The sequence below is a fragment of the Spea bombifrons genome, chromosome 6, assembly GCF_027358695.1.
Source record: "Spea bombifrons isolate aSpeBom1 chromosome 6, aSpeBom1.2.pri, whole genome shotgun sequence".
In the NCBI taxonomy this organism is placed as follows: Eukaryota; Metazoa; Chordata; class Amphibia; order Anura; family Pelobatidae; genus Spea; species Spea bombifrons.
In genome coordinates, this window is record NC_071092.1 from 14,934,620 (window position 1) to 14,961,226 (window position 26,607).

Below are 26,607 nucleotides of genomic sequence, written 5' to 3' on the forward strand. Positions count from 1 at the left end.
TACCCCCCTCTCCCCCTCCTTCTTACGATCTACCCCCCCTTACCTTCAGACGTCCTGTGGTGGGAGCGCGAGGCTTCTGTCTTCAGTGTCTTTGTCGAGGTGCGCGCTGCTTCACTGCTGAGGGCCGGAATATGACGTCATATTCCGGCACTCAGCAAGAAATGCCGGCACCACGATGAAGACACTGAAGACAGAAGCCTCGTGGAGGAGAGTGAGGGGGGCCGAGCGGTTGCTGAAAACTTGAGCGACCTCTTGGCGCCCCTCTCTCCTCCACGTCTAGTGCTTCCTCCGGGCTGGGAAAAAAAAAAGAGTTTCAATATGGGGGCCGTGGCCCCCTCTGGCCCCCCCAGCCGACGCCACTGGAAGTGTGGGGGTTGTAACAGTGACGAGTTATAGAAAATAAATTTTGTTTTCTTATGTAACTGTTTGCAAAAGCCAGAATGTATTTGTAATGCTATGGTATTTAGATTTAAAACAGTATACTGCTTATTGTGGTGTAGAAGTAGTTCTAGGCGCAAGACCATTTTCCAAGTTAGGACTAAGTTTGTACTCATAAAAGCTGTTTTTATAAATATAGGCGTTAACATATTAGTTATATGATTTTTAGTTACATGATTTCGGCCTCTTTTTTTCTCAGCTGTGTGTCGCTACCCTTTGGGTATGTCTAGTGGGCAGATCCCAGATGAAGATATTACAGCATCTAGCCAGTGGTCAGAATCTACAGCTGCCAAATATGGAAGGTAAGGGTAATGAGAAAGAACATGTAAAGTATTACAGATTCGATTTTCTAACGCATATTGATGTAATGTGATGGGATTGGGAGTAAAATCAGTACACGGGACGTTCTGAAGCCACAATTTAGTGCCACTAATCCTTTTTAATATAAAACAGAGTATATAACACAAAACCTTTACTTTTCCTCTCACTGATTTCTGGGCCTAGAACTTTATAGACAGTTGAGTGCTAGACACCTTTGCCTTAACTTTCTTTACTAAACTCCTCAAAGCAGTGATATGTTCCATTGAAACATTAGAAAAATTAAACCAATCTACAGAATGTCATTTCGACCCTTCTAAACACATACCATAAATTCTATGTAAACAGCTTAAAGCCCTCTTTTTTGCACAAATGCAAATGAGAAGTGAAGATCTTTAACATAAAGCAATCATCTTTAACAGAAGTCTAATGTGTACACTTAAACATAATACTTATACTGGGAAAGATAGAGAAAGACTGCAAATGAATGGATTTCATGTGACACCTATGTTGCCTACTTATAATGGTCGTTATTAGACTTGGGCACCAGGGGCTCTTCGTCTTCGTGCTCGTCTTCGGCAAAAATAAATCTTCGTATTCCGCGAATATTCGCCCGTTCCTGTCTACACTAGCCATATATGCTAGTGTACTCATTTGCATTTATTCAAATAAAATATATTCCCATGATGCTTTCGTCTAACAGTTTATTACAAAAAAAAACCCAAAATAAATAGAAAAAAAAAGTTTGCAAGTTCGACAGAATTAATGTCCGCAAGTGCTGACATTTAACTGTTGCAGCAAGGAGACCAGCGGATTATGGGAATATATTTTATTTAAATAAGTAATAAATGAAAATGAGCACACTGCCACATATGGCTAATATAATAAGTTATTATCCTAAGTTAAATGTCCGTACCAGCGACTTTGTTGGTCGTTGGCACGGACATTTAACTGACACAGCGGGGAGACCAGCGGAAATCAGGAGTTAAAAAGGCCGTGCGAGTGAGCCTGTTGGTCACCTGCAGGTTCTTCCTCTGGCATCAACCAATTGATTGATGCCAGAGGAAGACCCTGCCGGAGACCAATAGGCTCACTCGCAGTGCCCTGTAACCCCTGACAGCGAACTTGCGGATTTCCACTTCCATCAACTCCTGCTATGCCATGAAGATAAGGTAGACTAGATGGGGAAGGGACCGGGGAGATTAGTAGACGAAGACGATCACGAAGATCTTTGTGGTTTGTGTCTTCGTCTTCGCCTACGTTTTACCGCCACTGTCCTCTCTTCTTCATAACGAACACATAAATGCACTCTTCGTGTTCGTTTTCATGTACGCCCGAAGATGAATGCACAAGTCTAGTCATGAATTATTTTATGTTTGTGTCTTTTGGAGGCGTTTACAATACGTTTATGACTGCCCTAATGTTTCCTCTTCTGAGAATCCTCGTCCAGTGTCTTTTTTTTTTTCTTTTTTTTACTAATATCTAACAATGTATCTTGATGTGTTCTGAGGGGTAAGCCAGTGCCCTTTCTACAGTCCCCAACAGCTTTGCTCATATATTGAGTAAAGGATCTTAATATGTATAACTTGGAGGCGAGAAGAGAGAGGGGAACATTTAAATACTTAAACATATTTAACAAAGTAAAGGAGGGAAGTGTATTGCAAAAAAGGAGAAATGTTAGCGAGAGATCATAATATAAGACTAAAAGGTCAGAGGCTTTTATGCAACATAAGGAAGTTTTACTTTGAGGAATGGATGATAGATAAGTGGAACAGAAAGAAAGAAAATGGGAAGGGAGAACAGACAAGAAAGAAAGTGAGAGTGGGGAAAGAAAGAGACGAGAGAAAGAAAAAACAAAGGAGAGAGAAAAAGGGAGGAGTAAAAAAGACATTGAGAGAAAAGAGGAGAGAAAGAAGAGGGCAGAGAGACATAGAAAGATGGGATAAAGGAAAGAGATATGTGCCATTTCGGGTATCTTTGAACCCGGCTAATGCAATTTACCCCATCAAGTCATATATTTTTGAATACTAGACACCCCAGGGTATTTCAAATGCTGGTATTTTAACTCTTTCCATGCACTTATTCTACCAGCAGCCTATGTCAAACTTTATGGTAGTCATTTTTTTGCATTTGTTTTGCCACACACATTTGACTTCAGGTATGAATTAAAATGTTCTCGTTTATGTCACTATGACAAAACACCCCAATATGTGTTCAGCAACATCTCCTGAGCGCAGTGATACCCCACATGAATGATTTTGCCTGGCTGTTTGGGGGCAAAAGGGCCACATTTGGGGCATGCACATTTTTCAATGTTGAACTTTGGCATTTGGGGATCCACTGCCCATGCCCTATTTGGTACATCTTTGAGCCGGGCCATTTCAGTGTGCCCAACAAAACCATATATTTTTGAAAACTAGACACCCCAGGGTATTTTAAATGCTGGTATTTTAACTCTTTGCATGCACACATTTTACCACCAGCATTTTTTCAAAGTTTGCAGTAGTATTTTTGTGTGTGTATTTTTCCCACACATACCTACTTTATGTATGAATTTACAGCTCCTGGTATATGCTGCTGTCACACAACATGAACACAATATGTGTTCAGCAACATCTCCTGAGTACAGTGATACCCCACATGCATGGGTTTGTCATTTTTTTGGGGAACTAAAAGGCCACATTTGGTACGTGTGCATTTTTCTAATTGGAAATTAGATGTGTGGCCATCCTTCCCCCCGTGTTAATTGGGACATTGTTGAACCCGGCCAATTCAATTTACCCCATCAAATCATACCTTTTTTAAAAGTAGACACCCCACGGGCATTTAATATGCCAGTATTTTAACTCTTTCCATGCGAGAATTGTTTTAAGCTAATATGCTAATTTTAGGACTTGCTCACAAAAATATATTTTTTATATATATATTTTATTTATTTTTTTGCCTTTTTTTAAAAAAAAATTTAACATTTTTTTTCAACTTGGAGGTTCCCCTGATAGTGACATCAGTGGGAAATGATTTTTACATTTTACTGTTTTTTTACTATATTTTTCTAATTATTATTAATTTTATTTTATTTTTTAATTTATTTTTACTAATCACACTGTGATTAGAAAGCTGGGCTCCATTGACTTGCATGGTGAATGCAGTACCTGTATTCAACCTGCAAGTGGAGCCAGAGTTCTCTAGATGTCTGGAGACCATCTAGCGAACTTTAAAACTTGCTTGTTTCTCTTGCAGGGCGGCGGCCATCTTGCTTGATGGCGAAGATCACCGGCAGCTGCGGCTGTGACCGCTCTCCGGAGCGGTCACAGCCCATCGAAAGGTAAGTGTTTGGTGTCGCTGGATGCCTCCTGATCGAGGCATTCCAGCGACACCATTTAAGTTTAGGAGGCGATCGTTGATCGCCTCCTAAACGCTTTTAAAACGGGCGTCCGCCGCCATACAAAGTATGGCGGATGTTGACGCCCCGTGGAGGGGCCAGAGATGGCCCCTTCGTGCCGATCGCGGCGTTGCTGAATGCCTCGAGGTCGAGGCATTCAGCAACGCTTTTTGGGTGCAGAAAGCGAAAGTAGATCGCTTTCTGCACCCGTTTAAAGACGTGCCGGTCCTGGCACGTCAATTGTCGTAAAGCACATGCTTTTCCGTGTCGTGCCAGGACCGGCAATTGTCGTTAAGGGGTTAATAAAAACTATGATTGAGAAAAATGCATTTTTGTTTTTATTTGCCAACCTGCCCCCCAGTTATGCCTTATACCCCCATATGCCAATCTGCCTCCCTGATATGCCACTCTGCCCCCCGGATATGCCTTATACCCCCTATATGCCACTCTGCCTCACTGATATGCCACTTTGCCCCCTATATGCCACTCTGCCCCCTGATATGCTTTATACCTCCTATATGCCACTCTGCCCCCCAGATATGCCTCCCCCTCGACTTACTGATGCATCCCTAGATTTGTCCCCGTGCTCCAGACTCCCTGGTGTCAGGTGGCTGGTACTACCCGGGACTTCGCCAGGGCTTCTATGACTGAGCGTTTGAAGGTCACGTGATGACAGTGCTACGTTATAGAAGCCCTGGCGGAAGTGTCGGGTAGCAGTGGAGGTTGTCTGTGTGCATCACGCAGACGTCCACTGGCTCCCCCCACTTGACATGCCAGAGAGGAGGATCTAGGTCTGCTGCGGGGATCCTCCTCTCTGGCATCCTGTGAACGTCTGCACAGACAGTCTCCGCTGCTGCTGGCCGGTACTTCCGCCAGGGCTTCTATGGTGGAGCACAGGAAGGTCATGTCATGCCGGCGCTCCATAATAGAAGCCCCGGCAGAAGTGCCTGCAGCAGCGGAGGTTGTCTGTGCGCATCGCCCTGGATTTGCTCTGAAAAAACCTTGTTTTATAATTGAGCAAATACGGTACATCTTCTTATTGGGAATATTCTAACATCTTCAGTATAAACAAAGCTGAAACCCTTCCCTGAACCATTTTTACTACTGTTACCAGAAACCATGCCACCTTGGGGAATAGTTTATCCACTGCCTCCACTAAAAAGACGGATCAATATAGCCAAGACAATTTACAAAAAGGGTTCATTTGCCTCTCCACCTCCCCTGCTGATAGACGGTTCTTCTTCATTAGTAAGAAGGTTGGTACCTTAAGTCCCTGTATTGATTATCATAGATTTTTGCTGGTCTTACAATCTCATTTGTATGCGAGAGGGTGATGAATGGAAGATGTCATTTAATACATAGTCTGGACTCTGTGAGTATACCGTCATGCCTTTTGGACTTTGCAACGCCCCTGCTGCCTTCCAAGAGTGCTTTTACATCTGAGAGGGAATGGATTATTTGCCAAACTCAAAAGGTGCCAATTGGAGGTGCTCCGTGTGCCTTTTTTGGTTTATGTGCTTTGGGGTTTGAAATTGACTCTGACAACCTAAAAGCTGTTTTGAATAATAATAAGAGTGTTGCGCAATAATAAGAGTGTTGCGCAAACATAATAAATTCACCCAATGTGATTAAAAAAAAGAAAAATATATACTTAAATGTAAACTGAAGATTTGCTTAACCCAGGAATATGTATACATGAAAGACAAAAAAATACACACAAATGCAATGCAATATTGCAATATTGCAAAGTAATTTAAATACAGCCGGTGCCCAGCCCCCAGTATAAAATTCTCACGTATGGGTGAGCAGTGTAGGCACAGTGAGACCCATGTGGGACCAACAGATGTAAAAGGGAGTGCTTGCATGCTAGGGCACCTGGTGCAGGGCCCAAAGAAATGCCTTCCTGGGGTCCAATTTTTCAATATTAATATATTGGCAACAGGGTCTAAGATATATATATATTTATATATATTGGCAGCAGAGGCCAATAGTCATATATATCGGTAGTAGGGTCTAATATTAAAGAATGAAAACTAACTGCCAGTTCAGCTGTTAACTTCAAATCATATTTCAATCACGGTCTTTACTTCAGATAAGTACATATTATGTAGTTAAAAATGCATGTCTAATACATATCTAACGTATATATATATATATATATATATTGTGACAGGCCTCCCTTTTCCTTGGGATTTTTGTCAAGGATCTTGGTTGTTACCACAGTCTTCTAGGGTAAATGAAGCCCAGGACACATCCAGCTCAGTTTCAATGTTTATTTTAAAGGAATAAACCGCAGCAGTTATAAGCAGCACAGGATAACAGTCTTTGCTTGAGCACTGGGTTAGTACAAAACAGCTCCAAACATTCACCTTCCAACAAGTCACAAGATACCATCAAAATGGCTTTTCAGAGAGAAACCACTCATCAGTTCCTCAGCTCTCCCAGCTGGAATAACAATGGCCTCTCTCCTCTGAATCAGGCTCAAACCCTTTAACCTTCTGCCTGCTAATTAATCAGCCACAGGTGAGCTGTTACTTAATCCACACCTGTGGAGCTCATGTCCAGAATGCAGGCTCTGGACTGGATCAAAACAGCAATTAGTGCTGTTGGAGCACTGGCCCACCCTGCTCTTCCAGATGCTCCGCCCCAGGGACCCTTACCATGTTTTGCAAACTGCCAGTAGTGCAGTTTGTAGACAAACAATATCTTTCCCTGGGACATATTTTAACCCCTTCGCGACCTTTGCCGGTTCAGGACCGTCATGACAAGAAGGTCACTAAATGACCTTTGACGGTCCTGAACCGTCAAAAAGTTAAATAAGCTTAGAAAGTGATCAAGGATCACTTTCTTCGCTTAAACGGCCTTGCTGCAATGCCTCGATGTCGAGGCATTCAGCAAGGCCGAGATCGGGATCGGGGGCCATGTCTGGCCCCTCCCCGGGGCGTCAACAGCCGCCATACATTGTATGGCGGCGGACGCCCGTTTTAAAAGCGTTTAGGAGGCGATCAACGATCGCCTCCTAAACTTAAATGGTGTCGCTGGAATGCCTCGATCAGGAGGCATCCAGCGACACCAAACACTTACCTTTAGGTGGGCTGTGACCGCTCCGGAGAGCGGTCACGGCCGCAGCTGCCGGTGATCTTCGCCATCAAGTAAGATGGCCGCCGCTCTGTAAAAAAAACAAACAAGAAAAAGTTTGCTAGATGGTCTCCAGACCCTCTAGAGAACTGGCTCCACTTGCTGGTTGAATACAGGTACTGCATTCAACCATGCAAGTCAATGGAGCCCAGCTTTCTAATCACTATGTGATTAGTAAAATATTCAAAAAAAAATAAAAAAATAAAAAAAAAATGGAAAAAATAAAAAAAAATGTGCTAACATTTAAAAATAATTATGCAGTGATGTCACTAGATGAACCATCCAGTACCAGCAAAATGTGTAAAAAAAATATAAAAAAAGTATTAAAAAAATAAACAAAATAAAAAAATAAAGTTTATTATTTTGAGCAAGTGCTAAAATTTCTCAAAAATCTCAAAGAGTTAAAATAAAAGCACTTCAAATACCCAAGGGGTGTCTAATATATAAAAAAAATGGCTGATGGGGTAAATTGGAGTGGCCTAGCTCACAGATAGGGCATAGGTACAGACTGACCAAAATGGAGAAAAAAAGCGCACTTCCCAAATGTGGCATTTTAAATCTGAAACAACCCGACAAACCCATGCATGTCGGGTATCACTGCACTCAGGAGATGTTCCTGAACACATATTGGGGGGTTGTTTGACAGTGACATATACCAGAACCTGTATATCTATAACTAAAGTACAATTTGTGTGAAAAAAATTACTATTACAAAGTTTGACAAAGTGTAGTTCTATAATTGGTGCATGGAAAGGGTTAAAATAACAGCATTCGGAATACCCTGGGGTGTCTAGTTTTCCAAAATATATGGTTTGAATGGGTTAAATTGAGTTAACCGGCTTCAAAGATATTCCAAAGAGGAGATGGAGGCAGAATGACCAAATGATCACCTGAATTACGCATGCCCCAAAAGTAGCCTTTTACCAGCCAAACAATCTGACAAACCCATGCATGTGGGGTATCGCTGTACTCAGGAGATGTTCCTGAACACACATTGGGATGTTGTTTGATAGTGACATATACCAGGACCTGTATATCTCTAACTAAAGTACAATTTGTGTGGAAAAAAAAATAAAAAAAATTACTATTACAAAGTTTGACAAAGTGTAGTTGTATAATTGGTGCATGGAAAGGGTTAAAATAACAGCATTCGGAATACCCTGGGGTGTCTAGTTTTCCAAAATATATGGTTTGAATGGGTTAAATTGAGTTAACCGGCTTCAAAGATATTCCTAAGAGAAGATGGAGGCAAAATGACCAGATGCTAAAAGTCTGTGTTGCCCCAAAAGTAGCCTTTTACCAGCCAAACAATCTGACAAACCCATGCACGTGGGGTATCGCTGTACTCAGGAGATGTTCCTAAACACATATTGGGGTGTTGTTTGACCGTGACATATACCAGAACCTGTATATCTATAACTAAAGTACAATTTGTGTGGAAAAAAAAATAAAAAAAATTACTATTACAAAGTTTGACAAAGTGTAGTTGTATAATTGGTGCATGGAAAGGGTTAAAATAACAGCATTTGGAATACCCTGGGGTGTCTAGTTTTCAAAAATATATGGTTTGAATGGGTTAAATTGAGTTAACCGGCTTCAAAGATGTTCCAAAGAGGAGATGGAGGCAGACTGAGCAGATTTGTTAAAAAAGATTTGGAAATCATAAAACGCTGCTTGTACTTATTGCCCTATAACGTACAAAAAACAGCAAAAAAACATAAAAACATTGGGTATCTCTAAACTCAGGACAAGTATTAGAATCTATTTAGCTAGTTTTTTTACTTGCTTTTTTAGGTGAGTAAAAGATTTGTCAAATAAAAGTCATAAAATGTCTTTTTTTTCAATTTTTTACCATGTTTTTTTTATTTTTTTTATAGTAAATAAGATGATACGATCAAAATAATGGTATCTGAAGAAAGCCCATCTTGTCCTGAAAAAAACAATATATAACTTATGTGGGTACACTAAATGGGTGAGGAGAAAATTACACCTGAACACAAGCACCACAAAAGTGTCAAAACAGCCTCGGTCCCACAGGGTAGAAAACGAAAAATGAGCCCGGTCCTTAAGGGGTTAAAGCAGACTGCTATTGACCAAGGCTGGTCTAATATACCTGCCATCTACCACTTTACCACACCTTTTGTCACAATATATATGTATATTGTATATGTAGCATTTTATAATTGCCCCCCCCCACACTTTGGTCCCTGTCCCCCCCATGTGCCCCCTAAATATGAAAGCTGGAGATGCCACTGTCCGTGACAAATATAAATATTAGAAAAAATTAATAAGATCGAAATCCAGGTTAAATCCAAAGGGGTGTAATGTTATAATTATATATACCCACTTCATCTGCTCTTGTCCTATACGTTTAATAAAATCACCCTGTCACCAGTTTTTATTAACTGCTTGAATACCAACAAAGGACAGATCTCCAGGGTTACATTTATGATGGGTTTTAAAATGGGTAGATACACTGTTTCCCACACCCTTTTTTATTGTTACGGATGTGTCCTCCGATCTTTACATGTAAAGGTCTAATTGTGCGGCCGATGTACTGTATTCCACACTTGCAGGTCAATAAATATATTTTTGTTGTGACATATGATTAGAGATTTATATAGATTATAGATTTAATAAAAAACTCCTTTTGAGTGACTTCTGATTTAAAAGATTTTATCGGTTTATTAGAGTGTTTCATGGTCTTCATACAGGGCAAACATGTACCAAACTTAAAGAAACCTTTTCCCCAATTTAGAAAATGTTGAGGGGGTTCATGTTTGACTCCCACCCTAGATAATACATCACCCATATTTTGGCCCCCCCCTAAAAATGACACAAGGGTCACAAGGTAGAATACTATGCAGTACTTAATCTTGACCCTTAGGAATGTTGGTCAACCAGGGGCTATAATGGCCACTAGAAAAAAGAACATAAAAAGCTGTTTTGCACTGTCCCGAACCCCAAGGCCTGAGATCCTAGGATTCACCAATTACTATCGTAGATTTATAAAAGACTTTTCTAAAGTTGCAGCTCATTTGACCACTCTTACTAAAAGGGGAGCCGACTGCCATCATTGAAACCAAGACGCTATTGACGCTTTTAACAAAAGTAAGACTTTGTTTGCCTCGGCCCCTGTATTGAAACATCCTGATACAAACAAGCCTTTTTATCTTGGAATCTGATGCCTCTGAGATTGGTGCTTGGGCAGTCTTGTTTAAACGTAAGTCCTATGATGGGCCTTTAAATCCTTGCGGATTCTTCCTCCAAAAAATTTCTCCTGTGGACCGGAATTATGATGTGGGAAATCAGGAGCTACTTGTAGTTATACTAGCATTAGGTGAATGGAGACAGTTACAAAAAGGATCTACTGTGCCTGTCACAATACTGACCGACCAACATTTAACCTTCAACACGTATCTCTGTCTAGGTTTAACTACCTAGGGCTGCAGCTAACGATTATTTTCATAATCTATTAGTTGGCCGATTATTTTTTCGATTAATCGATTAATGGCAGAATAAGGCTAGATTTCCATTTGGTTTTTTTTTTGCTAAAAACGCCTATAAAAACGCCAATAGCGCCACCTGGCGTTTTTTTTGTGAAAAACGGCTGCAGCCAGATGTTAGCTGTAATTCTATGGGAGAGTCTATGGGAGAGAAAAAACGCCATGAAAAAGCCATGTGGGTTTATTGCCTTGGCGTTTTTTATGGCGTTTTTTCCACAGTTACAATGCAGAGGATGGACCCAGTATCTGTGTGTCCTACGAGAAATAGGCTGAAAACAAACAGTTTCACACAAAACAAAGTCCTGGACTGGTTCATATTGAATTTTACACCATTTGGAACAAACATGCCATTACAAACAAACATACGCGACCGGATCCTGCGTGCCAAAAGCAACAGCAAACAATTTGCACCATCATTTGGGGCCAATCTTCCCAGAGGAGCAGACATTCGAAATAAAGCATGCCTTACAAACCACAGAAAAGAGACAAAAGGGTCTACCAAGTAAATGACATCAGGAGAGGGCAGATACTTGCCATTTATCCTAATCCCTTTTAGCTGGGTGAAACTTCTAACTTGTAAAGGCTGGAAAAACTGCCTAAGGTCAAAAAAAGCAATTTCCACAGAAAGGCTAAAACGCCAGAAAAAACTGCAGAAAAAACGCCAAAACGCAGGTAAATGCAGCGGCAGTTTTCTTGGCAGTTTTCCTGGCGTTTTTCATCAAGAAAAAAACGCCGGACAAAAACCCAAGTGGAAACCTAGCCTAAAAACTTTGCTAAAAATGTATTTCTTGTTTTTATTTCCCAACCTGCCCCCCCAGTTATGCACATTTGAGCCCAGGCTTGCCACACTGCCTCCCACATATGCCACATACCCCCAAATATACCACTCCGCCCTCCCCACATATGCCTTATATACCCTATGTGCCTTATACCCCTGATATGCCACTGTGCCCCCTGATATGCCTTATACCCCCAGATATGTCACTTCGTCCTAGATATCTGGATATCCATATCTGGATATGCCATAGTGCCCTCATAGATTCAAAGACTCGTTCACAGCACACTGACACAATACTTTTATAAATAAATACAGGATTAATCTTCACTACATTCCCTACACCAATTATTGAGTATACTCTCTGCATTGTATTGTATTATTTGCTCCCTTACATGTACCTGCACCCCATACATTGGTTTATCTTAATCTTCACTGCCACCAGGATTTAGATTCCCCTGAGTTTGCCCCCCTTTACCTCTGACTGCACCTTAAGTTAACCTTATTAAATTAACCCTCAGTCCTCAGCATTAAATTAACCCTAAAGACCCCAGTAACATAACTGCCCCTAAATTAACCCTTAAGACCCCATCAACCATAATTGCCCCTAAATTAACCCTAACAACCCCATCAACCATAACTGCCCTTAAATTAACCCTGAAGATCCCATTAACCATAACTGCCCCTAAATTAACCCCCACTTCCCCTAACTTTCAGCAGCCCAAATATTAATGTTATACTCAGTCAGAGCCATGTGGATGCTATAAGGAAAGGGGCAGGGCCAATCATCAGAGTGACTGCAGGGAGGCACTGTAAGTAGCAACTGCTGTGAGTCTCACTGAATGAAATGGATTATAAAACGAGAGGTATTTTTCAGTGCATTTAAAAATCAATTCAACTAATCGATAATGAAATTCGTTGGCACTGATTTTCATTATCGATTACTATCGATTTTATCGATTAGTTGTTGCAGCCCTACATATACCCCTGGTTCCAAGAACGTCACCTGAGCAAGATCATCCGAAGACTGAGTCGAGGCCAGATCATTTCTCCTGTCAAATTAATTGTATTATCATGTCTTCGGGATATTATCAAAAAAGCCCAAACATCCGCACCCGGTGAATGTGCCCGTGGGAAGTTGTTTGTTCCCTCAGATCTCAGGAGAGAGATATTATCCACTTATCATTACTCCAAGATCACCACTCACCCAGGGATTACACAAACTGATTTTGTAAAAGCCTGCCAAATCTATGCACCCACCAAGACCCCCAAGACACTTCTCTGTGGTCTACTACAATCCCTTGTCATGGTTTTTATTGTTGAACTCCCACCTTCTCAACATGTCACCAACATTTTGGTACAGCATACAAAGACATTTTAGGCAATTGTATGCTACCAACTAGAGCCCTGCGCGGGACTGTTTTTTTAATCCCGCTCCTGCTGATTTTGCGTCCATTACTGCCCGCTCCCGCAATGTGTGTGTTCCACTCCCACAACATATGTGTCCAATCCCGCCTGCTCCCACCACATATGAGGTCATACCGCCCACCCGCCTGCTCCTGCCACATATGTGGTTAATCATGCCCACCCCTTTACCTGAACTGCAGATTTCCCGCGTAGTCCCGCAAGGCTGCCTTCACGTTGCTCCCTCACAGTGCCTCTTCTCTTGTTCTGCCCAGGAACCCAGCAGAGTCACGTGAAGTGACGTAAAATCACGTGACTCCACTGGGTTCCTGGGCGGAACAAGAGAAGAAACGCTGTGAGGGAGCAACGTGAAGGCAGCGTGCGGGAGTGCGTGGAATTACCAGGACCCGCAGGTACATTGTCTGACCACTCTCCTGGCCGCAACTCCTGAAAAGCCACCCGCAAGTGTTTTGGTGGGACCTGTAGGTATATGCAGGGGCGTACGTAGAGTATTTGGCACCCGGGGCGGATCCTGTAAGTGGCACCCCCCCCCCCAAAATGTAAAGACATCTACAAAATTATGTTGGCAAGAATATTTATTGCACCAATTTGTAAACTGTATGTCAACTGTAAACAACAAGAAAGCTGAAAAAAATAAATTAATAACTTATAAGTGATGGGAGTTATGATGTACTTTAGAGCATAATTATATAATGAAAAAGACATTGGAAATGGTACAGCATAACACCCATCACTCTCACACATTTACCAATCCACACTTACCATTCCAGATGCCACACATACCAATCCACACATACCAATCCACAGATTCCACACATACCAATCCACAGATTCCACACATACCAATCCACACTTACCAATCCACATTTACCAATCCACACATTCCACACATACCAATCCACACTTACCAATCCACACTTACCAATCCACACATTCCACACATACCAATCCACACATACCAATCCACAGATTCCACACATACCAATCCACAGATTCCACACATACCAATCCACAGATTCCACACATACCAATAAACACTTACCAATCCACAGATTCCACACATACCAATCCACAGATTCCACACATACCAATCCACACATACCAATCCACAGATTCCACACATACCAATCCACACATACCAATCCACATTTACCAATCCACAGATTTCACACTTACCAATCCACACATACCAATCCACAGATTCCACACATACCAATCCACACTTACCAATCCACAGATTCCACACATACCAATCCACACTTACCAATCCACATTTTCCACACATACCAATCCACACATACCAATCCACAGATTCCACACATACCAATCCACCGGCTCAAAATCACTCAAGGGAGCCGGAGGTCTGTTAAAGACCTCCGATACCGCTCCCTTGCGAGCCTTCTCCTCCAGCGGCGGACATTGCTCTCCGTCTCTGGAGGGGTGCCGGCAAGTTGGCACCCCCCTGATGAGCGGCACCCGGTGCGGACCGCCCCCCCCCCGCTAGGTACGCTACTGAGTATATGCATGCATATATTAAAAAGATATATGGAATAAAAATGCCTACTTCTGGTCTATTTAGGCTTGATTCAGAGGAAGGAGATGGAGCTTGGTGCCCAGAGATGCCTGTCGATCCCGAGGAGCTTACTGAATTCCTCCAGATTGACTTGCGTGTCCTACATTTTATCACACTAGTTGGTACGCAAGGTCGTCATGCTGGAGGACATGGCAATGAATTTGCTCAAATGTTTAAAATCAACTACAGTCGCGATGGTACTCGTTGGATATCCTGGAGGAACCGACATGGTAGACAGGTAGGGTAATGGAAATGTTTAAAGAACATGCATATTTGAAAAATGCACAATTTGCTCGCTACTTAACAATTTTCTATCTTATTGCTCAAATGTTAGTCATCCTGGATCAAAATGTAATTGTAGATTAATGTTTATTAATTTCAGATTCTTGATGGAAATGTGAACCCATATGATATTGTTCTAAAGGACCTAGAGCCACCCATTATAGCCAGGTTTCTGCGCTTCATCCCTGTAACTGATCACTCTATGAATGTTTGTTTGAGGGTGGAATTGTATGGCTGTGTCTGGCTAGGTAAGAAACTGTCATAAATTATTGTAAATATGCTAGTATTATCACATGAAATATGCAAATAATAATGCATCATAAATAAAATCAACAACAGTCTGTTGCCTACAATGAAAGTGATAAACAATATAGTATTTAAAAATCCACCTGTATTAGTAATTTTGCTGTGTAGTATTCAAGTTGTCCTTGCACATTCATTTAATTTGGTTTTCCCAATATATGTGGCAAACCAGGATATAAGCTTGATGTAAGACAGGTCAAACAACCAATTACAGACAAAATCTGTCTCAATGTCTCCAATTAGTTACAGTGTTATAGACATATAGATTCTTCTAGTTTTGCACTAATAGAAAGAACACAAAAGTGGATAAATCATACAAATCCTTATTCCTTAACATTGTTTTCAATAATGTACTCAGAAATGTGTCTTTTCAACCAAGTATAGCATTATTAACAATAACTTATTGTACAATAATGAATACTATGATTCTATATGTACCTGTGTATTTCACAACATGAATCTTTGAATTTTAGATGGTCTTGTTTCTTACAATGCTCCATCAGGACAACAATTTCTTCTTCCTGAGGGCCAGATCATGTATCTGAATGACTCAATATATGATGGAGCAGTTGGTTACAGGTAACATTCCCATAGACTTGTAGGAAGCAAAGTACAACACTACTGTAAGATAATGAGACAACTGTCCAGTTGTACTGTCCAGGCATCAAGCATCCATTAGTCGTGAAACGAAAACACTCTCAATATGGTGCTAGAATATAAAACATATATTTTAATGTATATAATGTTTGAATTACAAAACATGTATAATTTGAGGCTGGTCAATGTGAGTCAACCCAGTGAGTCCCCACGCACAAGATTTAGAAAAGAATGTTTATGTATAGATAGATAGATATTTTTGTTTTAAAACTGCACTAGGTATATAGAATGCACATTGCTTGTTTAATCTGATTAATCAGTTAGATTGTAGATAAATCCTTGTGGTGCTGAATATAAAACACTATTGTTACTCTTATTTTAAGCAATTGTTAATTTTTTTTCTACAATAGCATGAATGAAGGGCTTGGACAGCTAACAGATGGTGTGTCTGGACTTGATGACTTCACTTTGACACACGAGTATCATATGTGGCCTGGATATGATTATGTAGGATGGAGCAATGAAAGTTTCTCCAATGGTTATGTGGAAATCGTATTTGAATTTGACCGAATACGAAATTTTACCACTATGAAGGTTTGTTACATGTAGAAGCCCAACTCAGGCCCATTTCTTGCAATGCAAATATAATATTATATTGCTATATTGAAATTAATATTGGCATTTCCTGGGAAATTGAGGATGGGAAAACTAGTGTTCTCTTCACCTGTATATGCAATCCACTAACTCTGATCGTGCTTGAGTTGTATGTTTTAAACAAAATCATATATTCAGTACCTGCCACAACTTTTTCATTGTAGCTTTAATGAAGCGGCTTTTTCTGTGATATTGTAGGTTCACTGCAACAATATGTTCTCCAAAAATGTGAAGATCTTCAAGGAGGTGCAATGCTTCTTCCGCTCTGAGGCCAATGAATGGGAAACAAATTCTGTTTCATCAGTCTTGGTGTTGGATGATACCAATCCCAGTGCTCGCTATGTGACAGTACAACTTCACAACCGGATGGCTAGAGCAATCAAGTGTCAATACTCGTTTGCTGACTTTTGGATGATGTTTAGTGAGATCACCTTCCAGTCTGGTAAGATATTCTGAAAATGAGATGAGGAGGGCAGGGTATTGCATTTTCACTGTTGCCTTCTGAGAGGCTTGAAATATTTTGAAGGCTAAAATAAAAAAATACATATTTTAGTACAATTTCACATCATCAGTGTAATGAAAAACAATTGCAAAACTCCAGATTTCCCCATTGATGATGGTTGGTATATCTTGTCAGTGTATTTATACAGTGTTTATAACATTTTTAATAGATGGACAGACTAACAGAAAAGCTACTAATTTGCTTCAAGAATCCTATTCTTTTGTAACTATATACTATGTATTTAGTCAATATTTCTTTATACAGTATATTGGGCAGATTCCCAACAAGTGTCATCAGCAAATGGCCTCCGGTGTTTAGCAAAGAACAGACATGAATGAAAGGAGAGATGTCAATTAATTTGGGCCATGCTATTACATGTTCTAATATATATATATGGGTTAAAACAGGTGGGTTCACTAATTAAAATCTCTACTAGGGCCTATTTTTTACTATATACGTGCAAGAGGTTTGTCAACATACCCTGGAATAATATTTTGTTGAAAGTATAAGTGCAAAGGATAAATGCACAGCGGCCCACTATATTTTATTATGCAGTTCCTAACTCTGTTATTGAATAAATATATATTAAATCCCCCATTTACTACTGTGGGCACAGTGGACAGGATGGTAATTTTACTTTTCAAAAATATATAAAACAACTAAGGTAGAAACGGTTTTACTTAAAGCTACTAGACAACCCTGAGTGAGAGAATGAAGAATTGTAACCTAGACTGTATTTGTAGCTCTAGAAAAACTGAAATACAATTGTCCATTACATAATATGAGTTGGGACAAATACATTCTAACCGTAACTTTTGTTTATGATCATTGAAAAACGTAAGCATGCTGAAAATTACCTTTATTTTAATATGAAAGGAAAATAAATACCAAATCAATACAGGGTATAAAACAGCATTTCCTTTGGTGCTGCCAGTTAGAACCTCCAAATGTCAAAATTCCAAGTTAAAAAACTGAATTGGGAATTTTAACTCCCAAACAACCCAACAAACCCATGCATGCCTACCACTGTACTCTGGAGATGTTGCTGGCAGTGACATATTCCAGGAGCTGTACATTTATACCCGAAGAACAATTTGTGTAATAAAAAGACCACAAAATGAATTAGTACCAGAAAGTATTTTAAAAAAGTGGTAGTAGAATTAGTGCATGGAATGGGATAAAATATCAGCATTTGAAATACCTTGGGGTGTCTAGTTTTCAAAAATATATGGTTTAATGGGGACAAATTGCATTGGCTGGCTTCAAGGATGTCCCAAATAGCACCCAGCCTGGTCCTTAGCTAAAGCCGTTAATGAAAACAATGTGATTACATACTGTGTTACTCAGTTACCCAAGTCTATCTTATTAAAGACATACAGAAGTTATGTCTTTAATAAGATAGACTTGGGTAACCACTACTACTACTAAAAATACTCAAAAAAATATGAGGTTTATTTTTTTGAGTATTTTTAGTAGTGTGTACATGTCCGGTAGTGCTTATGAAACAGGAACCTAAGATCGACCCCATATGTGAAATTATCATTCATCTGCCAACACGTGGTACAGTCACATTAGGGGAGTTTTCTCAAAAGCGTTGGCATGCATTTTTATAATATGTCATTTATTCATTTATTTTGCTCAGTATGCAACAAACTCGCTTGTATACATGACCTTTCTCTCTCCCATGCTTTTAACCTCCTAGCACTTACTGAAACCTGGATTCCCACCCATGATACTACCTCCTCTGCTGCATTCTCCTTTGGAGGATTACATTTCAGCCACACTCCTAGGCCTGATTCACCTTCCAGCATATACCAAGCCCTCCCTCTCATTCTGTTGCCTTGAGGTTCACACAATCTGTCTTTTTTTCTCCACTCTCTCTTCAAATTGCAGTAATATTTCACCCTCCAGGCCTTACCTCACAGTTCTTTGACCACTTTTCTGCCTGGCTCCCCTTCTTCCTCTCTTCTTAAATCCCCTGTCTTATGGGTGATTTTAACATTCTTTTTGACATATCTAACAACTCTGCTAGCTCCAAATTCCTCTCCCAGACATCCTCTTTTGGTCTTTCTCAATGGACTGATTCCCCTACACACACTGTTGGACGCTCACTTGATCTGGTTTTCTCCAGATCATGCTCCCTTTCAGATTTCTCCATCTCTCCCTTCCCTGTCTGACCACCACCTTCTAACCTTTTCTCCAGTGCTAACCCCTAACAAAACAGCATAGCTCCAGTTACTATATGTTACCCCCGACAATTGAAACGCCAACCGTGGCATACCAAGACCACACGCTTTCTTCAGACGTGCTGCCGCAGGCTGAATGCTACCTCAGGAAATACAAATCCAGCAAATACTTTACTCACTATAAATTCATGCTTAACACCTACAACTCTGCCCTCTGTGTCGCCAAACAGCTCTACTTCTCGACTCTCATATCCTCCCTTTCTTCCAACCCGCGACACCTTTTTTCTACCTACAACTCCCTTCTCTGTCCCTCCATACCCACACCACAAACCTCTCTCACAGCCCAAGATCTTGCTACCCACTTCAAAGACACGATCGAAACTATTAGACAAGACCTCTCTTCTGTGCAACCCCCTCCTACACCACCCACTCATCACATACTAACTGTCTTTTCCCGTACAACTGAAGAAGAGATGCACTCTTCTTTGTTCCTCTCACCCAACAACCTGTCCCCTTGACCCCATCCCATCACATCTCACAAAGTCTCTATGTCCATCCCTTGGTCCATTACTTACCCACCTATTTAATCTTTCCCTATCGTCTGGAACTGTACCAACAGCCTTCAAGCATTACACCCATTCTAAAAAACTAACTACCGCCCTATCTCTCTGCTCCCTTTTACTCCCAAGTTGCTTGAACAGGTTGTGTACAATTGCCTTACTAACTTCCTCTCCTCTAATTCCCTCCTTGACCCTCTACAGTTTCAAACCCCTTCACTCTACTGAAACAGCTCTAACAAAAGTCTCCAATGACTTGCTCTATGCCAAAGCAAAAGGTCACTTCTCCATTCTAATACTATTGGATCTCTCTGCTGCTTTTGATACCACCTTCACCACCTTCTTCTTGACTCACTTGCTTCTACAGGCATTTGAGATACAGCTCTCTCTTGGATCTTCTCATATCTGTCTAACCGTTCATTCTCTGTCAGCTTCTCTCTCAAGACATCATCACCCCTTTCACTTTCGGTGTCCCCCAAGGTTCAGTCCTTGGCTCTGTTCTGTTCTCTCTTTATACTTCATCTCTTAGCAAACTAATCAACCAGGGGCTGGGCCGGGGGGCAGGGGGGCAATTGCCCCCCAGGCCGCCCTAAATCCGGGCCGGTGGGCCGGACGGACGACCGGCAGACAGACATTCAATGCGGCTGCGGCCGCAAAGTTAAAAACTAAGCGGCCGCGAGCAGGATTGAATGCGGCCGTCATGCGTACCTGGCGGGGGAGGGAGGGGGGCGGTCCGCCCCGGCTGCCGCTCATCTGAGGGGTGCCACCATGCCGGCACGCCTCCAGTTTCAATGTAAGTGTGTGAGAGTGATGGGTGTTATGCTGAATGTAAGTGTGAGAGTGATGGGTGTTTTGCTGAATGTAAGTGTGTGAGAGTGATGGGTGTTATGCTGAATGTAAGTGTGTGAGAGTGATGGGTGTTATGCTAAATGTACGTGTGTGAGAGTGATGGGTGTTATGCTGAATGTAAGTGTAAGAGTGATGGGTGTTATGCTGAATGTAAGTGTGTGAGAGTGATGGGTGTTATGCCGAATGTAAGTGTGTGAGAGTGATGGGTGTTATGCTGAATGTAAGTGTGTGAGAGTGATGGGTGTTATGCTGAATGTAAGTGTGTGAGAGTGATGGGTGTTATGCTGAATGTAAGTGTGTGAGAGTGATGGGTGTAATGCTGAATGTTTGTGAATGAGGGTTTCAGATAGCATGGATATGTAAGTGTTGGGGGATAGCTTGGCATAGGGAGTCCGTAATCACATTCCTTTCATGCCCAGATTCCAGCATGTAGTGGCTGCCTAGGCATGATAGGAGTGTGATTGCTGTTATAAATTATTTTTTGGTCCAACTTCGGTGTGTTAACACTTTTATTGGACAGAATAATTCAATGACAGTATTAATATATATATATTGATATATATATAATTGCAAACAGCAATCACACTCCTATCATGCTAAGTCAGCCAGCACATGCTAGAACCTGGGCATGATAGGATTGTGATTGTTGTTATATATATGTATATATATGTATATATATGTATATATATATATATATATATAAATATGTATATGTGTTAATATTATTGTTGATTTGTTTGTCTAATTTTGGTGTTACTTTTAATAAAGTATTTTAAAGTTGTTGTTTTTTGGTTTTTTTTTTCTGTTTTGGCCAAGTGAATGCTGAATTTTTAGTTTCAGTCCAGAATTTTCATTTCGGTGCATCACTACTATATACTATGCCAGTCACTAAAGTGGTAAACCACATCAATGTTTGGCTTAGTATATAGTGATAGGGGTTGTCAGTGTCTGGCTCAATGTATAGGCACACATTGACGGTGGTGCTGCGTAATCCCTAAGTATATAATGAGAACAAATATGCTGTACCCCTGTCAATGTTTGCCTAACCATAGAAACTATGCAGTGTGTGTGTGTGTGGGGGGGTGCCACATACAGGGTCTGCCACAGGTGCCAAATACTCTAGGTACGCCCCTGCATCATGCGGCTGTCAGACCCAATGGCCATTCCTCAGCTCCTCTTCCCACGTCTTAAAAGGGGTGTGATGAAGAGCTGAGGCATGCGGTGTTTGCACGCCGGCCACTTTAATTTCATTAGGCACTCTTTCAATGTCGCTCGCAGTCGCTTTGATGGTGCAATGGGCCAGTTGACTAGACTTGCCCCCCAGGCCTTAGGCTGCCAGCCCTCCCCTGTAATCAACTCATTTGGCCTCCAATATCATCTATATGCTTCTTCTCCTGATCTCTCTCCATCTCTCATGCCCTGTATTACCAACTGCTTGTCTGCTATTTCTTCATGGATGTCACAACACTACCTGAAACCTAATCTTTCTAAAATGGAACTCATTATCTTTCCTCCACTCCACTACCTGAATTCTCTATCACCATTAACAACACGACTATCTCTCCCACTAACCAGGCTCGATGCCTTGGGGGTCATCCTTGACTCAAACCTCTCCTTCATCCATCACATTCAGTCCCTCGCCAGATCCTGCCGCTTGCACCTAAAAAACATCTCTCGCATCCACCCATTCCTCAGCCAAGAATGCACAAAAACTCTGGTTGATTCACTTATTTATTTCCCGTCTTGACTGCTGCAACACTCTTCTGGTTGGCATTTCACTTCTGGTTGACTTTCTCCTCTGCAGTCTGTCATAAATGCTGCTGCTAGGCTTATCTTCCTTGCACTCCGCTCCTCTTCTTCCCCACTCTGTAAAATCCTCCACTGGCTCCCTATTACCTTTAGAATAAAATTAAAAAATCCTGGTACTAACGTATAAGGCCCTCCATAACTCCATATATTTTTGGCCTCATAAGCAAATACTCTCCTACTCGATCCTTATGCTCTTCCCATGGGCTAAGGCTCTCCCCCTCACTTATCACCTCTTCCCTTTCCGTCTACAAGATTTCACTCGGGCTGCCCAATATCTCTGGAATCTACTTCCACCGGACCTTCAGCATTCACCCTCCCTCCCAACATTCAAGAAACATCTTAAAACTCACTTCTTCAGAGAAGCATACCATCTTAGCTGCTAGAACTTCCTTGTCACTGATACAACCACCAAACTACCTCTCACCCTTTCTCTGTGCCTTATGTTTGTCACCCCATTCCCTTAAGATTGTAAGCTTGCGAGCAGGGCTCTGTCCACCTAATGTATCGGTTTGTCTTAGTCCGTCAATTCTCAGCTTGTCATACCCCTTGAATATATGTATTGTATTGAGCGCTGTGTAAATTGTTAGCGCTATATAAATAAAAGATAATAATAATAATAATAATAAAATACCCTTTTTTGTTTGTTTCATTAGATGCTGCTATGTACAACAATTCAATGATCCCTCCACAATCAGCTAGTGTTCCAGCCACATATGGTATGTACAGATGAAAAACAGGCACATTGGCCCTTACCCTGTACACCATGAAGGTGCAACTATGTCACTGTGGTGTTTTCTAGTATTTCAGAGAGTACCTGTGGAATAGAAGGATAATTAATTGGATTGGGGACAGATTAACAGTTTCACAAGATAGCTAAAGAAAATCAAGAAACAAAAAAGTTGTCTACACAAACTTTTCATAAGGATTATCTTCTATTGGCAGGATTTCTATACTCTGATTTTGGTATGTGCTATTTCCTCTGCAGCACTGCTAATCAATCCTGAATACAAATTCTAATCCCCTTACCCTTTAATCACAATTTTATACTTAACTAACTCCATACTTTAACTAACCGCTACATTTGTTTTACTCAGCTTTAAACCAGGTCCTAGATGATACCAATTGTAAAATCAGCTTTGTGTACATGCATTAGGAATCTTGGGCTTGTTCAGTGGGAAATTAACCTAATTCAATTTATTTATTTGAAAAGCATAAAACAAATACTGTTCTATGCCCATCAATTGTATAGATTAATTTGTCTGAGATTCATGTCGCCAGAACTTTGTTAGTTTTCATTGTGGAAATGTTCCATCTTAACATGGATGAGTTGGTATGAGTCTGAGTTATCTATTGAGACATTCTTTGCTCCCGCAGCCCACCTCCGAAGGGGAAGGCGCCGGCGAATGGCGGGGTGTCAGTCCGTTTAGCGGCGGCGTCCTTCGCAGGCTTTGTCCTCCAGAGCTCCCCCCCTCGTGTCCTCGCGGGATGGTGGGGGGCGGCACTGTAGCATGCTGCTCCTAAACCACCCCCTCTGCAGACCGTGGGGAAAGAGACAGTTTGGGCGGAACAGAGGCTTTTTATACAGGAGGGGCTCCCTCACCTAACATTATGAGGGGTTGTACAATGGGCGGATCTTCAGGCGTGATGCATGATGTCACGCCTGAGATCCCAATAAAACACCTGAACATCATCATGTCGGTGCTCAGATATTCTGATATGTTCTGTGCCCTACAGAGTGTCTTCAGTTCTGTGCTCCTGTCTCTATTGTGACCTAGTTACCTTGCCTATTTGATTGTTCCCTGAACTTGACCTTCTTGAACTTGACCTCGGATTACCTACTGACCTTGCTTGTTGATTGCTGCCTGAATTTTGACCTCGGATTACCTACTGACCTTGCTTGTTGATTGCTGCCTGAATTTTGACCTTGGATTACCTACTGACCTTGCTTGTTGATTGCTGCCTGAACTTTGACCTCGGATTACCTACTGACCTTGCTTGTTGATTGCTGCCTGAACTTTGACCTCAGATTACCTACTGACCTTGCTTGTTGATTGCTGCCTGAACTTTGACGCCGGATTACCTACAGACTTTGCTTGTTGATTGCTGCCTGAACTTTGACCTCGGTTTACCTACTGACTTTGATTTTTGGATTTCTAGTCACCCCTGCATATTGGGCTCCTCCCTTAACACCACAGGTACAAGACGGTGCCTGACAAGCTTATTGTTTTATTTAGAGTCCTTGAACAAAACTTTAAACTAGATATACAAATTAAAATGAGAGGACACAATACCTTCCTTTAGTTCTCAAGCACTATCAAAGGTTCCAGCTCCCATCCTCCCTGCCAGCCTGCCATCCTTGCTATCATCATCTGCTTCCCCACCTCAAACTTTACCAGAGGATTGTGGAGACCTCTCATTTTGGTCAACCCCCATCTCCCCATTTATCTCCCCTACATTACTGGGGTTTGAAACCCTCTGATTAAGAACTATTAGGTCCAAGCCTTTCAAAAGGATTCCTTGATATTCTCTGCTTGAGCAGAGGATTACCCTTACGGAATATGTTGTAATTTTTTTACAAATCAGGGTTGGAACTCTAATTTTCAGCAATACTTAATCTAGTGAGGGAATTCGAACATGCATGGAATAGGTATAAAGCTATTCTGGATCTAAGAAATACCAAGTCTGAGTCGACATCAGGAAATGGGCAGCCTAGATGGGCCGAATGGTTCTTATTTGCCATCAAAGTTAGAAACCAGTCTTATGAAGTAGCTTATTACTTGGTTTAGTGAGACAGAGTGCTGACAGAGTGAACCTCTCAAGGGCCTATACCAATAAAAAGCTCCAGAACCTGGAAGATCATTTAAAGTATTTGAGCCCACACCAAGTACACTTACATGACGTTTAGGCTTACCAAGCTGTGCATGTGCTGCATGTTCATAAGAGGCTGATGCTCAGCTGTAAGGACAGACTTTATTTCACAACAGACTTGAGCAGTTTTATATGTTAAGGTTATTAAAGTTGTCAATAATATTATTCTTATCTTCTTGTAAAGGTTATGCTCAATAACATTATCTGAAAATCTACTCCCACAGATCCAACATTGAAGGTAGATGACAGCAATACCCGTATTCTTATTGGCTGCTTAGTCGCCATCATTTTCATCCTTGTGGCAATTATTGTTATTATTCTTTGGCGACAATTTTGGCAGAAGATGCTTGAAAAGGTAAGTGTGAAACATTAAAATGCATTGCATTTTGCAAATACCAAAAAAGTTCTAATCCAATACTGATTTGGGTAGTCAAGTAGAAAGCCTGTGTAAACAGACATGGCTCATAGAAAATCAACTGAACATTAATGTCATAATTCTATTTGAAGGATCAGTATTAAAATATATTAACTTCAAATCTGTAACTGTAATGTGTGAATCTTTTTTGGATATTTACCGTATTTGCTAGATTATAAAACAAGGTTCTTATAAAAATGAAAAATACCCCTCGTCTTATATTCAAGGTCGTCTTCTAATCAGACCTCAAATAGAGGTCTGACTACTAAGACCTGGATCCTACTCTCTGGCAGCCTCTGCCAGCACTTCCTCTGGGGGCTTCTATGACGGAGAGCCAGCATCACATGACCTTCCGGTGCTCCACCATAGAAGCCCTGGCGGAAGTGCCGGCAGCAGCGGAGGTTGTCTGTGCGCATCCCGCAGCCGGTGAACGTTTACAGGATGCACACAGACAACCTCTGCTGCTGCCGGCAGTACTGGCCAGCAGCAGCGGAGGTCTGCATCGCACAGACCGGCTGCCCCACTAGACACCAGGGAGTCTGAAGCACAGGTCACAAGTAAATGAATGCACTGGTAAGTCGGGGGGGGGGTTGTTTAAGAGTGGCATGGGGGGGTTGAATGGCTTTCTGGAGGCAGAGTGGCATATAGGGGGTTAAAAGGCATATCTGGGTGGGAGAGTGGCCAATAGGGGGTTAGAATGCATGTCAGGGGGGCATAGTGGCATATAGGGGGTATAAGGCATATCTGGTGGCAGATGTGCATACCTGGGGCTGGCAGATGTGCATAACCGGGGCAGAGTGGCAAATAAAAGAAAAGAAAAACAGAAAAATCTCAATCATAGTTTTATTAAATATGAAAAAATAGTTTACATGTGAATTCATATTTACTAGTAAAACTTTTTTCCTATAGGGTAGTCTTATATTCAGGGTCATCATATAATTGAGCAAATACGGTATTTATGATACAAAATGGGTACAGTAAATTTGAAATTACTAAAATAATCTTTTCATTTGGTTACAATATGCATTAT

General features: G+C 41.3%; 1 protein-coding gene across 2 annotated transcripts in view; it reads left to right on the forward strand.

Moving 5' to 3' along the window:
* The window catches only part of DDR2 (discoidin domain receptor tyrosine kinase 2), a 95,480-nt gene that overhangs the window by 44,260 nt on the left and 24,613 nt on the right, over nucleotides 1-26,607 (forward strand). For both annotated transcript variants that reach the window (XM_053469180.1, XM_053469178.1), the window contains 8 exons: nucleotides 638-740; nucleotides 14,562-14,793; nucleotides 14,938-15,085; nucleotides 15,614-15,719; nucleotides 16,148-16,331; nucleotides 16,590-16,833; nucleotides 22,948-23,010; nucleotides 25,387-25,517. In XM_053469180.1, coding sequence (XP_053325155.1) covers nucleotides 638-740; nucleotides 14,562-14,793; nucleotides 14,938-15,085; nucleotides 15,614-15,719; nucleotides 16,148-16,331; nucleotides 16,590-16,833; nucleotides 22,948-23,010; nucleotides 25,387-25,517 — 1,211 coding nt within the window. The remainder of the gene's footprint in view (nucleotides 1-637; nucleotides 741-14,561; nucleotides 14,794-14,937; nucleotides 15,086-15,613; nucleotides 15,720-16,147; nucleotides 16,332-16,589; nucleotides 16,834-22,947; nucleotides 23,011-25,386; nucleotides 25,518-26,607) is intronic.